General features: G+C 37.9%; 1 protein-coding gene across 2 annotated transcripts in view; it reads right to left on the bottom strand.

Annotated features, from left to right (window-relative positions):
- Nucleotides 1-1,775: 1,775 nt before the first annotated feature.
- The window catches only part of SPOPL (speckle type BTB/POZ protein like), a 64,554-nt gene continuing 47,533 nt past the window's right edge, over nucleotides 1,776-18,796 (bottom strand). For both annotated transcript variants that reach the window (XM_005299662.4, XM_005299663.4), the window contains 6 exons: nucleotides 15,234-15,411; nucleotides 15,077-15,132; nucleotides 11,935-12,057; nucleotides 7,682-7,824; nucleotides 7,527-7,580; nucleotides 1,776-6,093 (listed from right to left, as the gene is read on the bottom strand). In XM_005299662.4, the coding sequence (XP_005299719.1) occupies nucleotides 5,949-6,093; nucleotides 7,527-7,580; nucleotides 7,682-7,824; nucleotides 11,935-12,057; nucleotides 15,077-15,132; nucleotides 15,234-15,411 (699 nt within the window). In that variant the 3' untranslated portion in view covers nucleotides 1,776-5,948. The remainder of the gene's footprint in view (nucleotides 6,094-7,526; nucleotides 7,581-7,681; nucleotides 7,825-11,934; nucleotides 12,058-15,076; nucleotides 15,133-15,233; nucleotides 15,412-18,796) is intronic.

Raw genomic sequence — 18,796 nt, 5'->3', positions numbered from 1 at the left:
TTGGTTTAAAATAAAGGCTACAAGAAGTTACATTACGATCTAAAAACAAATCAACATTTTAGATAGTTAAATTAAGCTTTTAAAACCTGTGTATGTTATCTTGACTATTAAATAAATACAAGAGCAAGTAAAATTCAAGGGAGTAGCACCAAGATATACATTGTATGAACTGGCACTTCCCTCATCTAACCAATTGTCTAGACTTGGCATTCTGTGTAGTAGGGAAAATGCCTTTTATTTCCATGACTTATCCGACCAGCACCATCAAAGTTTGCTACTCAATTTTCTCTTAAAATATAAAGTTGAACTATACATGTTGAAACAAGTAAACTATCCTCCAAAAGTTGCTGAAGACAATAAATGTTGCTAATGAGACTTGAGCTGAGATAAGATCCTGTTATATTTTTACTGTAGAATATTTGTGATCTAAAGTATTCGGTGAGGAAAAGCTCTCTTACATGCCCATCAGTTTCCCAATATGAAAACAGGAAGCAACTCACTAGACTTTAGCACAGGAAGAAAACAATTTTGTCTCAATGCTAAATTTAAATCTAGTAAGCCGCACAAAGCAAGGAATTATTGTGAGATGACAAAGTAAATGCCTCATCTCCACAGAAGGAAAGATGTCTTATAAGGTGCTCCTTGATAAAAATACAGTACGTCTCAAGCAGGCAGAGTTGGAGGACTTAACCAGAAGAAAGAGTTTTCTTTAACATCAACTAAAATGTAGTGCTTAGTTAAAGAATTATTTTGTAATGACCTGCATAATATAAGCTACATTTCATAGTAGGTTTGTTTTCTGTGCTAGACCAATAAGGGTTGCTTTAAACTTAACTAGGTGGGGACATTGTTATTAACTGTTGGCATGGACCTCAGAAAGAAGTAAGTTAATTGAGTTCACTAGGCTGACTCCGAAGTGAGGTAACTGCTTAAGATCCTAGCCATAGGCAAAGGGAGTGAAAAGGGCCGTCGGTGCTGACCAGTGTCAGGAGAACAGTTGAAGTTTAAGTTGCCTGGGCATTGCTGCGCAGGTATTTCCTTTCGTTACAGTCAAGATTATCTTTTGGTCCCTATTAATTGATGTAGTAACTTACCTTGATAGATTTTCAGAAATGGACACTATCTTTCTTAAAGTTTTAGGTTTTCCTCCAAATCCAATGTGATTTATTTTCTTCAAATCAGCAATGCAAACAGTTCTATGCATTTTTGCAAATATTTTAAAAAAATCAGGATACAAAATATCTACAATACATTAAATAAGTGAGCTATCAATACAGGTCAAACCCTATGTCCACTCATTTTCTTGAACTTTCAGTGAGTCTTGTATGATCCTTTTAAGGTCTTGGTTCTGTGGGAATGTGGTGGAAATGGAAGAGACACAAGGATATTTTATATTGCCTTCACTACCCTCTCATTTTTATACCAAAGGATTTTAGCTCGGATACCTCCCCCAGTGATCACCACTTGTATTGCATGGGGAGAAGTTGGTCTCTCAGGTATACAGGTCTCAAAATATTTAGAGTTTTATAGGTCAAAACATTTAAACGTCAGCCTGAGGACTAACCAAAAGCCAGTGAAGATTGTGGAACAAGGTTGCGATATGCTCTCTACTGGAAGAGCCACCACTTATGGGGGCAACAACATTCTACACCATTTTAAATTTCTGAATTGTCTTATGTATATTTGTGTATTAATATACTCTTATCTCAAGAGAAGTGGCATAGGTAACTACAGTGAGTTCAAATCCAAAAGAAAATACAAGTTGCACAGAAGAAGTCTGTATAAGTAACAACTTTATTGTAACTTGATGTGCTGAAATGCAAAAAATATTTTCAGCAACAAGATACAAAAAGTATTTCACCATTAACATCAGCTGATAAAAATGCTGGATGGTTTGATGCAAGTGTTCACATATCTGAATTCTCTTAATCATTTCCACCTCAAAACAGGTCTACATCATTTCATTAGTTTCATTTCTAAAATAGGACGCATTTATTTTAAGCCTTCTTTTTGAAGTCTCAAAACCCAGGATTAGCTAGGTTACAGAGAGTGATGAAGCCTACCAATGCAAACACTTAAAAAAATGAATTCCCTTTCCAAACTAAGTCCATTTATTGCAAACAAAAGCTAAGTTGTGAGACTAATTAAGACAGAATATAAACTACACACCTACCATGAGATCAATGCCAGTTAAGAAAAAAGTTAATAGTCAATTTTAGTGTCAATTAAAATTAAGAATATTTAATTTGGGTAAAGTGTAGATTTTAATGTTAGTTCTGATAGCTATTAGTTCTATCTCAGTTTGCACTCTGGTATCTTCTATAACAACGATCTTGTTCTATGAGGGTAAGCAGTACATAGGCCTTACACGGTCTCTACACCCAGTGGTGAGTTTCACTCTAAATATTTAAATCACTATGAGAATCAAATACTTGAAGTGTAAGACCCAAATCACCCCAGATAACTTAAACCTTCCTTTGTGTTTGCAATTTCCACATTTAAGAAATCACAGAACAAACAAAAAAAATCAGACTGTAATCATACAACCAGTATTATTTTTTTGCAGGAGACCATTATCTAATACACAAGTCTGTAAACCTTGCTAAACGTTATAGTATTTATTATCCAGACAGTAATCTGAATTTAAGAACCAAATAAGAACCAAGCAAAACATGGTGGAGTTCAAATCAATATTCCATAACTTGTATCTACCTCAACTCCAATTATTTTTGTACCAAACAGCATTCTCCTTAAGAACTTGTAAAATACCTTTTTTAAAGATTTAATATCCTATTAATCTTGTATTCATTGCAAAGGTATCCTAGAAAAGGCACTCTGTGTTCATACTTCAGAATGCAGTAAATGGACTATAAAACAAGGATTTTTTTTAAACTTCATCCATTCAAAACACCTCCCCAGAAAAAGTCCAAATGGAAAAATGATGTAATCAGCTCTACCATCATTCCAACAGTGAACTGAGTGCTTATTTTTAGAAAGTCGTTAAAAAAAAAAAAAAAAAGACTACCACACAAAATCGCAGCTACACACACACACACACACACACACAAAACATGCAGGGTTCTCCCTAGAAAAGTTTGGAAGTGGTAACTATTGTCTATTTAAGACAGTAGTGTTAGAAAGACAAAACAAGATACCGTCACACTTTGTGCTCCAAATCCTTTAAATGTACTAAATACATTTTCAGGATTTCTGTACGTTGGCCCAAAAAACGGTACTTTTATACTAGAGTTTTACATCTGTTGAACTTAAAACTGGTCACTGTGTTTTTAAAAGACACACTCTTGAGATGTGGGGAATAAAAACAAGGGGCTGAATCTAAAGGAGAAAGTTGTTCTTACCAGCTATTTATTTGGGTCCAGTGAGAACACTGCATGTGGTTCAACCAAGAATGAGGTGAATAATTAGTGCACACTTAAGAATACAGCAATTGTTTTACCTTTTTCTTAAGAGCTGACAAAACTTAAAATTATACATAAATTAAACCAAATATAAGCAGATCAATTGTCATGATTTTCCATTACTGTAATGTATGGTGTGCTCTGCCTTACTGGAAAAATGGACATTTCCACAAATGTAGATATTCTTACAGCACAGTGTTTGACATTTTTTGGTACAAAGTGTGCTATTATGCCTTTAAAAAAATCTTCAGAACAAAATCCTTAAGCTTCGCATTAGATAGCGGTATGTTGTAATTTAGAACAAGCTGAACTGGACAATCATAATTACAGTATTAAATATTCAAGTCACTTTGTATATTAGAGCTGCAAGTTTCAACAGCAAGCTTGTTCATGATGAGTACGAATATATTAGTTCTAATTTGTTATACACACTGCAACAAAAATGTCACTATTTTGGAGGGAACAAGGATCCTTATAAACCCTATCATGAAGAATGCTTACAAAATCTTAATATAGGTAAATATTTAAAGAAAAATTGATAAATGATAAATTGCTCCATAGATAGAGTCCGGTAAGATGCCCCCTGTACCGTTCAGACACTTGTCTAAGAATGCTTCTGATTTTATATTCAAGCCACATAAAGATTTAGTTCAAACACAGTGTGTGCAAGCATTTGGAAGTTTGTTTTTTTAAAAACTGGACTGGGCACTTATTTCTGGTTGGTCTATGCTAAAGGTTTACTTGGTAACAAAATATAAAAGCATATATACTTTACCCTCCTAAAACGTCATTAGGATTAATTCAGAGAACTCTTAAAGAAATTAGGAAGGAGATATCTTTTCAGAAGGTAAATCTTAAATTTCATTTTTCATGTAAGTCTACAGGCAAACTGAAGTCTTTATCTTAATATGTTTATAAATTACAGTGAGATCTCCTCCCATTTCCCACTGTTAAATGCAATCTTGCCAAACAACAGATATAGCATATTATTACCCTTACAGTAAATTCAATGTTATAACTCAGGAAACATTTAGAATGTGCACTACTGCAGCTTTCCCCCCCAGTTGTAAACAAAGCTATCAAACACTGAAAATGTTGGTATTAAAGCTAAGGTTCATATAATAAAGAACTGGCCCATGATAAGCAGTTTACAAATGTTTCATCCTTTTCACATTATGCAGAATTTCAATACCATCCACAATGCTAGTACAATAACTGAAATGCTAGAAAAAGCAAGTCTATGCTTGCAAATACTATCTGACATTTCAGGGACCTATTCTTCCTACCATCTGTTACTTCCACTGGTGTGAATGGAAATTGTGCACACATGTTGAGTGGAGAACAGACCCTCTTTCCAAAGTTTTGTTTTGTCATTCACATGCCCTTCTCAAAAATGTGAAAATATTCAACATAGAACATGAGAGTTTACAATATTCACGTTCAATTAAGTCTTCAAATACATGCTTTTCTTGTTCATAATAACAAAACTAAATCCCATGTGGCTGTGGGCATCTTAAAATGTATTTAAAAAGTTACGCCACAATTACCTGTACCTCATTAATTCATCAAAAGCAAAATATATATGTACCACACAACATACAAAAGTTACGCATTAAAAGTGCATATTCAGAATCCATTTGGCCCATTTCTTAAATTTACATTTGGTCATTCTATGCATCCTTTACTTTTCTATGTAACCATACATGTGGGATATAAATAATTTTTTTTCAAATACAATACTATTCTCTCTTCACAGAAAAATCTTTACCTCTCACCCTATTCTCCATTAAATGTAAACTAGCGATGGACCATAAAGAAACACAGGCAAAAGGTTTATTATGTGTTTCTTTTTAAACGCTTGTTGGACAGCTTTGACATACACACAATAGGCATTACAAACTATATTGAAAATACATTTTTGGGCCAAACCATTGCATATTTGCCCCCACAATGAAAAATAAATTATGTTCAAAGCAATATATTGCCATTAACAGCCTGTTGGCATCCTCTGTAAGTAAACTGGTTCTCCCTATGCATTGTACTTGGACTGGGGGCACATTATGTGCCTTCAGTTCAAGTGCTTTTAATGAGAGTCTAGTTGAAACCTTCCAGTTAGCACAGAACCAAACTATAATCTTCATTTTTTTTTTTTTTTAAATAATGGAAGATCCCTTTCAAAAGTTAATCTTCAGTTATCAACTTTACTGCATTATGGAGCTAGTGCAATCCTGCATAGCCTAGTCAAAAAGACAAGGCACGATAAAAAAAAAAAATCAAGATACATTAGACTATATGGACTAGAGAGTCATTGAAGATAATTTAAGGCCTTTCAGTGAATTAGAGAGTAATCAGTCTAATTTAAAGCTGAGGATTAAACCATAAATTATCCAACTGAAAAGCAAACAATAGGCTTTTTCAGCTTCTGTTCTGTGGACAAGGATAACAAAAATTCTTGTTATGGTTTGTGAAAACACCTCTGGACATGGAGGAGTAGAGTCATTTCAGTTTCTCTAAAGTTCATGGAAGATTTCATGACTGCTTTAGCCGTTTGCGTGGAATGCCAAACTGTGGACACTGTGCAGATGCTAACGCTCGAAAGGCCTCTGCCACTAAGTGAGGATGAGAGTGGATCATGGACTTCCAGCCTGCTGTTTCCATTATGTCTGTTGCTTGGCTGAAAACAAAAGGTTTAAGAATAATCTCAGTTAAAATGTATTATGTCCATATAATGCTGAATCCTATAAAAGCGGAATCAGGAAAATACTTAGAATGATTTGACATGTGGAATACTGTAATTGACTATAGTTGTATGTTATTTGTAACCAACACTGTATTCACTTATACTTCAGTGAAATTACAGATTAACTGGAAGAAATATATTTAGCATTGTTCTGCAATTGGAATTTTCCCCAGAATGAAATGATCTATGCCATGCCTTCAGCCGAGACTATACACCAATTTTGTGGTAATATTTAAGAGTATCAACATACCCTATATGCCAGTTATAATTCTTCACTATTGAACTCACTGACACTGTGGCAGTACACGCTGTATCCTGAGGGACATATGGATATAAAAACCTTTTGTTGCAGGCAAGTAAAGGAAAGGTACCCTTAGAAACTGTTCAGAAGGTCCAGCTCCCCTGTGCACGCTTTGGGAGAAGGCAAGAATTGACAGGCCAGGCCAACTCCCTCCTCAAGACCCACTTCAGTTACAATACTTACAGGAAAGCAGGCAACCATAGAGAGCTAGGTTGTACAGCAGCAGAGGATAGCTGATTTTTATATCTTTGTTTTTAAAGTTACCTTTCTAAATGATTTGGAACAGTCAAACTATGTTAACCTAGCTAACCTAGTTAACTGTGTGACCTTATCGATCTAGGTTCTTATACGGATGCCCAGCACTGGAAATATGTTTGTCACCTTATTTCTCCCTCCCCCTACTGCTTATCTCACTTATTTGTTGCCTCTTCTTTCATGAGAACTCATTATGTCTGCCTGTGTATTTGCAGAGTGCCTAATACAAGAGAGTCCTGATCCTGGCTGGGGCCTTTGTACACTGTCATAATACAAAATAGCAGCCCCACTCCCCCCACCTAGGGCCTCTTACTTTGCTGCAGCCTCCATGGGCACAAAGAGAAACTTGGCAGGCCTATATATAAAGGGAGGAAAAGATGCGTTTGCACAGTTTGCTGCTGCTCTCTCATTGCTCCCCACAGCAGCAAACTGAACCGAAGTGAGTGAGTAAAAGCTAATGTTGGCTGCTGTTATCTTCTGGCAGAGGACAGACTAGCCTCACCTCTTTTTCTTTGTGGAAGGGAAAGTAAAGTGGGGGAAGAACTGTGGGGAAGTATCTCCCAGAAAGCAAGGCTACTGATGCAGCAGCTTTACTTCACTTGCAATCAGCAATTATCTCAATCATGTGAGAATGAAGGTGGCATTGATGTTTACAAAGGACGCCCTCCACTGCTGAACAGACTATAGTGGGTTCGTCTTTACTCCCCTGGCAGTCAAAGCAGAGTCTGGCTCTCTTGTACTAGTGGGTAATTTGGGATGTACTCCTGTGTAGGAAAAGGTAACTTTAAACTCTGTGAATCATTTTACTTACTTGCTATTCCAGTTTTTCCCATCTTTACACCCAAGTTGTCTAAGAACACTGCACCTATGACAGGGGAAGTTATACAAAAACATTTAGAAGGAAGGGATATTTAAGTACAGATATTTAAGGCATTATTCCAGGTGTAATAAAGGAACATTACTTGCCTGTTAATAAAATCTATTGCTTGTGCTTTCAACTGTTCTGCGCTGTGCAAATCTGCGAGGATAAGAATGTCAGCAACGTTTTCTACTGAGAGGTTACTACAGAGTGCCTCTTCACACATGACCTTCAGCCGTTCCAGTGCATACTAATGAAAGAAAAAACTATACTAATCATTCTTCACACTTATTCTTTCTGCTGTAATCTGTAAAGTATAACAAATCTAAAAAACAATTTGCCCCAATCCTGTGAAGTGCTTAGCACCATTCCTGATGATTGACTAGTGTCCCTCACAGGAGAAAGAACAGGAGTTCTTGTGGCATCTTAGAGACGAACAAATTTATTTGAGCATAAGCTTTCGTGGGCTACAGCCCACTTCATCGGATGCATAGAATGGAACAGACACTAAGAAGATATTTACACATACAGAGAACATGAAAAGGTGGAAGTACCCATACCAACTGTAAGAGGCTAATTAATTAAGAGAAGCTATTATCAGCAGGGGAGAAAAACTTTTGAAGTGATAATCAAGATGGCCCATTTCGGACAGTTGACACAAAGGTGTGAGGATACTTTAACATGGGGAAATAGATTCAATTAGTTTAATGGCCGAGCCATTCCCAGTCTCTGTTCAAACCTAAGTTAATGGTATCTAGTTTGCATATTAATTCAAGTTCAGCAGCTTCTCGTTGGAGTCTGTTTCTGAAGCTTTTCTGTTGCAAAATTGCCACCTTAACATCTGTGTCTGAGTGATTAGAGAGGCTGAAGTGTTCTCCTACTGGTTTTTGAATGTTATGATTCCTGATGTCCGATTTGTGTCCGTTTATTCTTTTGCGTAGAGACTGTCCGGTTTGGCCAATGTACATGGCAGAGGGGCATTGCTGGCACATGATGGTATATATCACATCGGTAGATGTGCAGGTGAACGAGCCCCTGATGGCGTGGCTGATGTGATTAAGTCCTATGAGGGTGTCACTTGAATAGATATGTGGACAGAGTTGGCAGCGGGGTTTGTTGCAAGGATAGGTTCCTGGGTTAGTGTTTTTGTTGTATGGTGTGTGGTTGCTAGTGAGTATTTGCTTCAGGTTGGGGGGCTGTCTGTAAGCGAGGACAGGTCCGTCTCCCAAGATCTGTGAGAGTGAGGGATCATCTTTCAGGATAGGTTGTAGATCTTTGATGATGCGCTGGAGAGGTTTTAGTTGGGGGCTGAAAGTGACGGCTAGCGGCGTTCTGTTATTTTCTTTGTTGGACCTGTCCTGTAGTAGCTGACTTCTGGGTACTCGTCTGGCTCTGTCAATCTGTTTTTTCACTTCAGCAGGTGGGTACTGTAGTTTTAAGAATGCTTGATAGAGATCTTGTAGGTGTTTGTCTCTGTCTGAGGGATTGGAACAAATGTGGTTGTATCTTAGAACTTGGCTGTAGACAATGGATCGTGTACATTGGCCAAACCGGACAGTCTCTACGCAAAAGAATAAACGGACACAAATCTGACATCAGGAATCATAACATTCAAAAACCAGTAGAAGAACACTTCAACCTCTCTAATCACTCACTGACATAAGTTAAGGTGGCAATTTTGCAACAGAAAAGCTTCAAAAACATTCTTTTTGCTGATACAGACTAACACGGCTGCTACTTTGAAACCTCACAGGAGAATTAACTGCTAACTTAAAATTCATTTACTCCATCCTTCCCACTGTACTAACATGAAGAAAAGCTAAAGAGAAGCCATAAATATTATTAATATTATTTAAATATTAAGATTATAGGAACTGGAATATCAGATCAGACCACTGGCTCAATAATCCAGTAAAATATTTGACAGTGTCCAGTCCCAGAAATTTCAGATTAAAGTGCAAGAAACCTCAGAGGAAAATTATGTAAAATTCCACTGGAGGGGAAGGTTCTTCCTAAGCCCTGCCAGTGATTTGCTTATTCCCAAGACAGAACATCCATAATTGCATTATTAGACATATACATCTTTTAAACTCCTCCTGACCTCTTACCTCAATGGTATACTGTGGCAATAAGTTCCCAAAGGTATACATGAGTCCAAAAAAAGCCCTGGTCAGTTATAAATTTGTTGTATTTTATTAAATGTTCAATAATTCTTGTACAAAGTAAAGGGCGAATAAGGAGTACCTAATTTCCCCATCGAAAGCTTTCTTTTTTGTATACCTTTATAATAACCCCAACCATTTCTTTCAGGGATAAATTGTTATAGGTACTATGCAAATAAAGATCACAATCTGCCCTTAACTTGAGTCGCATAATACAGAATTTTTTCCATGCCTCACATCATTTAGTTTTCCCATTTCTGTACCTCTCACATATCTGCTATATTCTTGAGATAGGGTGACCAGAACTGAACCCAGCAATCTAGGTAAAGGTATGCTATTGATATGTAAAGGAATCATTTTGTGTATTCTCTTTGGTATCGTATACAGCTTAACAGTTTACTTTTTGACCACTGCTGCACACTGAGCAGGTGTTCATTAAGCTGTACATAACACCGCCCAGATCTTTTTTCTGTAGAGTTCGTTACTTTAGAATCCATTATTTGTATAAGTAATTCCAAAGTCTCCATGACAAATTTAGAAAAAATCGCTGCACAAAATATTGATGCTGCCACATGTATGTGTTACTTTTTATTTGCATTTTATTTATATTAATATTTATCTGAACAAGACAAAGGAAAACTCCACTGCTTTATTTCTTAGCCAAATTTTTCTATTCTCAGACCACATTATTTTTATTTGAGATGTATTGTTGTACTGTTCTCTAGGGTGCTTCTATTTGGATTATATAAATAAAAGCCAGTTATGATAAAGCCATCCCTAGCAGACAAGATAGAAGTTTAATAGAGTTGCTTTTGTAACACTGCAGAACTATTTTTTCAGACTATTATTTTTCATTCACGAGAAAGGCAGAGCAAGGAGCCTTTGGCAGTTCTAGTTATTACATTCTCTGTATTTAGCAATCATGCCTTCGATAAAAGTCTTCATTCATACAGAAACACTACTTTTCCAGTTCTCTCCACTCTTGAGTGCCTTTAACATCTGTCTCAAACTCAATGAGATCTTGAAGATGAGGCACTGTCAGAGAGAGGTATGAGAAGAGACCTAAACTACTACATCAAAGCCTGGAGAGCACTAATCCAATAGTTCAGAAGGAATTTAAGAATTAAGTTTTTGACAAATTTAGCCAAGTCAGTGCTGTATGTATGTTAAAGAAGGTGCTAGGGTTGATCATGGGAGCCACAAACCTTACTTCAGTACTAGGAAAATTACTTCAAGATATAATTTCAGATTAGTATAATATAATAAACAAACCAGTACAGATTCCATATAAGAAAAAATCTGCTTCTCTAACCTAGTAGGAGTGTTTATGCAAAGTCAACCAAACAGATGGTGAAGGACCTGGTAACAGAGCTATATTATTGGGCATGACAACATATAAAATGTAGACAAGTCTAAGGTAATGCACCTTGAAAGGAACAAAGCGAACAGTTCACATATGGCTGGCTTTTTAATTAGCTATACCCACTTAGAAGAAAACAACTAAAACTTCATAGTGGACAGCTAGATGACATTTCAGCTCAATGTGCAACAGCAGTGGACAGAGCAAAGAAGATATTACATTTGTACAGTATTTTTAAAAGATTTTGGAATAGTATGTTAAAATATGAAGTGGTATGCCAACACCTTGAATACTGTGTTGTTGTTTAAGTCCCCCATTTTAAGAAGGGCAGAACAGAAGAAGGAACATTTCAGAGGAACAGTGAAAATAAAGGCTTAAAGGGTAAATATTTAAAGGCAAGAATTAAGTACAAGGACAGATTAGAATTATTTAGGGTAATAAGACAGAAAGATGACAAAGTTAAGGAGGTAGTAATGGTTTAGAGAAGGTAGTCATTAAAGCCCTGTTATTTATCTTGGCTCATAATACAAAGATCAAGGACACATTTTGTCAATACTGATTTTCTAAGGATATTTAATGTTCCCCCAATTTCTTGGGAAAATCTTGGTAGTACATACTCCTAGCAGCCATGGAAGGTTTTATATATTTCTAATCTTCCCACCATTCAAAAAACTGTCTCCCTCCCTCCAAGTCAATCTATTTCTTATATCTGTTGGTGCATCTGTTTATTTTTCTTAGACATCAATTGTGGTAGTATTTAAACAACTCAAAATATACATGTTTAGAACAGGGATTTCTAAAACAACAATTCTGACGACTTTAAGAGTTAATTACTTACTTTGTCTGCAGCTGCCAACAAGTTGTCAGCCATTTTGTCAAGGTTTGGTGCTTTCCCTGTGTAAATGAATCTCATCATTTCTTTAAAAACCTCAGGGTCTACATCATTTATTTCTACACGATTCTGTTGAATAAAAACAAAAAAAAGGAAAACCATAACATCTATAAATTTTGGAGTAAAAATTTAAGATCACCTGGTTTGCATACTACAAGTTTTTATTTCATATCCATCATATAGAACCTTACAAGGTTAAGTTGGCACTTCTAGATTCAACTATAGACCTATAGTCAAGCTCCTCTTTTGCCAGCAGCTTTATCAGTTAGTCAGACGGACATCACAGAACCTTTCAGATGTGGCTGGATTTGTATGGAATCTGCAGTGCAAAAGTATATACAGAGAATCCTAAATATGGTCTATGGAGTTTTTAAAAATACATCCTGGCCTGGATTTAAATCCATCAACATTCCTTTGAACCGCAGAGATTACAAGTATTGGAGAGAGCAAAAAGTTAGCCAGCAGCAAAGAGAAGAGTGAGCCTTAATTTTTTCCGTTTAATAGGGCCAATTTGTTCTGCAAGTGATTCTTAAAGGAGGCCTGGCAAAGATTGTATTTGTACCTCACCTGAATCACACAGTTTAGGGCCCTCCATTAAGAAACGCCTGGCCCTGGTCTTTGCAAGTTAGAACCTGAATTTCATCAGCATCCCTAAATACAGCTGTTGCAGTAGCATAGGGTATTGAGGCACAGGCTGTAAAAAGTCAAGGACCAGGATCTTGAAATGGATACAGAATTGGAAAGGCCATTATGCATTTTGAAGCAGCTGTAGTTTTTAGTACAGGGTCCTCCTCACATGTGGGATTCACTTACAAGAGGAAACATCATTGTACCCTGCAGGACTCCAGGTGAGAACTTTCAGTGAAAGTGTGAATTGCCCATTAAAAATCCTTTGCGATCTAACCAAGAGTAAAGCATGAATCCACATTAATGAAATTCCACCTACTGCTGCTGCACCATGCAAGCTCTTAGCAGCACACTGTTAAGAACAGAGTTAATACATACGCATATATGTTTGAGCTGTGCATAGCCCTATAATCACACAGACTCATGTTCACCAAGGCTCAATGGGACAAAATTCTGTTGCAAGCCACCCTAATATTGCCACAGAATGTAACTCGTATCTTCATAAAATGCACGTCATATTCCATTTCTCACTCACCAAACACACCCAATGATGGTTTAGTTGAAAATCCTCATGAACATTAAAATTAGTTAGTGATATTCAACTATGGTTTTATTTTTATTTTTTTGCTAGGTTCTGCAGGTGATCCAGGGGCTTTCACTTTGTTATCCAGGTGGCCTGCCTCAAAATCTTACTTCCCATGTATGCTAAGGAAGAAGGAAGCTTGCAACCAACTACACCAGCTCGGTTTTTGAAGTCAACAGGCTTGAGCTGCTGTGGTATTCGCCAGACAGTCCAGCTGCCCAGTCTACATTTAGGGTTCGCTATGCTCCTTGGCTGCAAGTCTATCTTGCTGCTGCCTAGCTACATGGAACAGGCTAGAGAGCATGCCCTGTAATCCAATTAACACCCTCCCATGGTGAAAACTGGAGAGCTGCAGGAAGTCCCAACAGAGAGACAGAAAAAAAGCCTTTCAGGCACCTGAATGCAGCAAAATGTGGAATTCCATGTCATCTTGGAAAGATACAAAATTTTGGGCCATGAAATCATTGAGTTCATAGGTCACTAATTGTGATGAAGGGTAGTCTGCAAACCCAGGAAGAAAATACTGCATCGTTTTAGGCTTTGTTCATATTTTCAATGTTATAAAGGCTAGAAAGAGAACCAAGGGCTGAAATCCATGGCAAGTTCTATAGCTGCAGAACTATGGAATACACAGGTTCAGGTCTAGAACAATTCAGATGAGTGTCATCTCCAGATCTAATAGGGACTAGAAGGGCTCCAAGATGATGTTACAGCTAAGGTACAACTGGAATAGTTTAGCCATTATCTACATGATCACCATGCCCAAGGAGGAGAGATTAAGAGATTTTGGGATAACTAGCATGTGATTGTTTCTTGAGAATGTATGTCCTTCCTAGATTTTCAAAATTTGTTAGGTTGCCCTCTCTCTCTTAAGGAGGCGATGACATTCACGCAGTGGCCCCAACCACTGAGAGCTAGCTTTCACTAACCAAGAGGAGAATGGGTCCAGTTTGCATGAAGTGGCACTGATTTACCTCAATGCTTTCAGAACCGGTGCTTGCAAAGCTAGTCCAAACCCAGTCAGAGCAAGCAGTACAGTTACCTATTCTGCACTAGCTCCCCAATTCTATGGTATTGGAGAAATTGCTAGAATTTGAAGTATTCTTTTCCACTATATAGGTAGATGGCTCCTCACTACAGGAGATATAAAGAGCACGAAGCAGTCTGGACTGATTAAACTACTAACCCTGTAGACCAGTTGTATGCGTGAAGTGTTTGTGGAATCTGTGGTTGAAGAGAAGGATCTCAGTCTCTCTCAAGGTTTCACTGCGAAGTTAATTTGAGTTACAACTCTAACCCTAACTCTAGTAATGTACACATAAAATCCCTTAACTCAAGTGCAGTGGAGCTTTTCACTCTAGTTGGCTGGCTCATAAGTGGTACAGGCTACAGCTGACGGGCGTGCAACTTGCCAGCTGCTAATACAACTACGCTAGTGTGGAGGTGGTGTAGCTCCACTTGAATGCCACTAGTTCTGCAGTATTTTACCACAATTCTCCTTTTGTGCTCAGAAACGACAGACTGAGTTTTCCCAATGAATTGTGAAAATCTGAGTGGCTCATCTTACTGCAGCACAAAGAACCAGGGGATACGCCTCAAAAGTCTTAGGGTCACACAAAGATGAGTGCAGCACCAGCATGGACAGAGCTGCTCAAGTGTAATTTCGTAATGTGGCTCAAGATAGCTTGAGTTACTGACATAGGGTGGCGTCAATTCAATGACACCTTGAGATATTAATCTGATTGACATAACTTTGCCATGTTAAGCACTCACTTTTATCTTTATCAATCCATGAAGTACAATTGAGTTTTCTGTAAGTTTCTCCTTTTCTTTGGAATCAGAACGAGAGTAGCACCTTAAACTTTCAGTCACGCTTACCTTTTTGCTTTCCTCCATTTCATGTTCAAACATTGCATTAAAAACTGGTGAACGAGCTGTAGCAAAAGAATTAAGCATTAAATACAATTAAATAGCCGGATTTTAACATTTTTATTTAATAAAACAAAAATGTTACAATACAAAAGTAAAAAAGTACCTGCAAGGACAGACTTATGAGCTTTGAATTCTTGTCCTCCTACATAAAAACTGCAATCTGTAAATCTTGTGGTTTCCCAGAGATTCCCTAAATCTTCTGCTAGTCGACATTCAGGTACCTTCAAAGTGTTTGTATTAGACTGTCCTGATATATTTACTGAGTCTTGGACCACGCTTACCTAACAGAAAATCACAGTAAGACAGAAACTCCTTCATAACTGAATCATTAAATTATAAGCACCTACACTATAACTTGAGTCATTCTTAGACAAAGCAAAAATACGTTTGGTGCTTCTGTCTCTCACCCACAACCCTAAACCAGTCAAAATGCAATAGTGGGAAAGACTACATTTCAGAGTGTCTAGGTTTTATGAAACAATACTAGAGCCAAAGAAACAAACCTTTTAAGAAGTGTAAGAGAAATAAGCTTTTTCTTTTCAAGGATACAAACATTTGTTCATTTAGCATAGTTATCTGACCAAGACAAAAATCAAGAGCATGATGCCAACAAACAGCATGATAAAAAGGCCAGAGATTAAATCAAAGGCAGGCACTATGCTTGGGAGAGAAATGGAATCTCTAATTAAAAATTATTGCTATTTCAGAAACAAATCAACAAAATATAAGACCCTTCACACACCTGAGAAACAGAACACATATTCGTAAACCAACAACACTTAAAGGCTCTCCCTTTACTGAATCCAAACTGATTATGTGAGTAGAGAAAAAGCAGAGTTTCATAAGAGTGATCGTGGGTAGTTCTTATCAGTAAATTACCCCAATTAGTCAAAATGAACTTATACAACTTTATTTAAAATGGTAGACTGATAAAGCAAATGAACTAGGTACCAGTAAAATAAAGCCCCTTCATTTATTCACTTTGCCTTTGCCCACTGGGGCACAAATTAAATGTGGACACTTTCCTCTTAAAAAGTTTAAAAGTGGTTCTTCTAGAAAAAAAATGAGTCTATAATGTAGCATCGAGGCACCATGTAAACTCAAATGTTTGTGTCTAAGATATGAAATTTGGTTTTAAATTAAATTAAACCAAGAAGATTGTGAAAGATGTGCATCTGAAGTGGTTCTTGACTTTTCTCCCTGTATTTTGCTGGTTGTCGTCGTCTTTGGGAAGGAATGGGAAGATGGTAGTGGAGTTCTTCTGATGTGTTTTCAGGGTATGTCTACACCGCAACTAAAAACCTGCAGCTGGCCCATGTCAGCTGACTCTGGCTCGCAGGGATCAGGCTATAGGGACTGTTTAATTCCAGAGCAGACACTTTGGGTTGGGCTGCAGCCCAGGCTCTAAGGACCCTGTGAGGTGGTCACCCTCACTGTAGATGCAACTATACTAGCAGAAGTGTGTTTCTGTTGGCATAGCTAAAGTCATTCAGGAAGGTGATGTAGCTATGCTACACAAGGGGGCTCTGTCCATACAGGCATGCCAGCCATGGCTCTGTAGGTATTCAAGACCTAAGCATGTCCCTCTGCTTCATTTCCCCCTCTGTAAAATGGGGTACAATAGTACTTTCCTATCTCATAGGGATGTTGAGATGATAAAAACATTAAAGATGGTGATACTCTGATATTATGATAAGAAAGGCCATACAAGTACCTAGGTGATCTAGATCACGATCCAGAAAAAGTTTATGATGTTAGCTTAAGTTAACAGGATATTATATAATTTTTTCATCTACACGATTTTAACATGTTAGGCTACACATTTTATTACAGTAAGGGATAATGAATTAGCTACTTAAATATTACATACTGACTCCAAAAGCTAAGTTTCATAATCTCTGCTATAGCCATAATGATTAGTATCAGGTTTTGGATGCCTGTTACATAGGCATTTTTTCTATGGCTGTTTTAAAACAACCCTGAACTATGTTTCTTTCCCCACCCCCATATAAATCCTTATTATCACGAGTTTATGACTTAACCATTAAAAACTTTTCAGGGCAGAAATTTGCCACACACACATTTTCCTAGTGAAAACACAGCACATGGAGTACTTTATTAGTACTGAAAGGACCACCAATGGCAACATGCAACAAAGTGAAGGGCCACAGCTAATCTGCACATAAATGGTGCAATCCAGTAACAGTCCACATAATCCCAAGCAGTCTTTCATCTATTTCTTAGCCTTTCTCCCTTTCACCAACAATCACACCATCCCCACTACGCAACTCATTTCTTATGTGAGGTTTATCTTGGTCTTCTCCCACTCTTCCATCCTCTAGTCCCTTTTTCCTTAGTCCCTTCTTTATGAGTATATAAGAATAATAAGTTTAAAGCCAGAAGGTATCATCATGATCATCTAGTCTGACCTCCTGCACATTGAGGCCACAGAACTCACCCATCCATTCTTGTCACAGACCCATAACCTCTGGCTGAATTACTGAAATCCTCAAATCATGATTTAAAGACTTCAAGTTACAGAGATTCAACCATTTTACACTACAGTAGAACCTCAAAGTTTTGAGCATGTAGGGAATGGAGGCTGTTCATAACTCTGAACAAAACGTTATGGTTGTTCTTTCATAAGTTTCCAACTGAACGCCGACTTAATACAGCTTTGAAACTATTATGCAGAAGAAATATGCTGCTTTTAACCATCTTAATTTAAATGAAACAAGCACAGAAACAGTTTCCTTATCTTGTCAAATCTTTTTTTATTAAACTCCCCCCTCCCTTTTTTTTTTGTGGTTTACTTTTAAAGACAGTACTATATTGCGTGTGTGTGTGTGTGTGTGTGTGTGTGTGTGTGTGTGTGTGTGTTGGGGGGCGGGGAGCAGCTCTGTTGCTGCCTGATTGCGTACTTCCAGTTCCAAATGAGGTGTGTGGTTGACCGGTCAGTTCGGTGACTGGTGTTTGTAATGCTGAGGTTCTACTGTAGTTTAAACCTGCAAGTGATCCATTCCCTATGCTACAGAGAAGTGTTTCTCAAATGTTTTGTGCTGGCAACCGCCCCCCCCCCCCCCTTTGGACTCAAAAAATTGTGCCACCTCCATCCCACACTAACACTTGAAAAAACTGCAACCCCCCTCCCTAAATATCATTAAGTAAATTATGAATAATACTCAGGACTGGCATGAGAGGGTGGCAAGCAGGTCATTTGCCCAGGCCAAAGCAGGCCCTGCGAAGCTAAGTTACATGCCTCAGCCCTGGGTTGCAGGGCGTGGGCTTGTGCCCCGGCTCAGGCTTTGACTTGAGCCTCACCGTCTGGGGCTGAAGCATGTGACTTAGTTTCAAGGGGGCCCCTGTGGCGTGAATCCCTGCTTGCCACCCCCTAATGCCAGCCCTGCACTTGTGACCCCCTAAACCCATCCTGTGACCCGCCCCCCCAGGTTGAGAAACACTGCTGTAGAGGAAGGCAAAAATAACCCTAGGATCTCTGCCAATCTTGTAACATGGGAGACCAGAACTGCACACACTATTCCAGATGAGGTGTTACCAGTGCCTTGTATAATGGTACTAACACTTCTCTCTCTCTACTGGAAATACCTCGCCGGATGCATCCTAAGATTGCATTAGGATTTTTCACGGCTGCATCGCATTGGTGGC

This window comes from Chrysemys picta, chromosome 11 (genome assembly GCF_011386835.1).
Source record: "Chrysemys picta bellii isolate R12L10 chromosome 11, ASM1138683v2, whole genome shotgun sequence".
NCBI classification, from domain to species: domain Eukaryota; kingdom Metazoa; phylum Chordata; order Testudines; family Emydidae; genus Chrysemys; species Chrysemys picta.
Note: the sequence above shows the minus strand (reverse complement) of the source record. Positions and strands in the feature narration are given on the sequence as shown.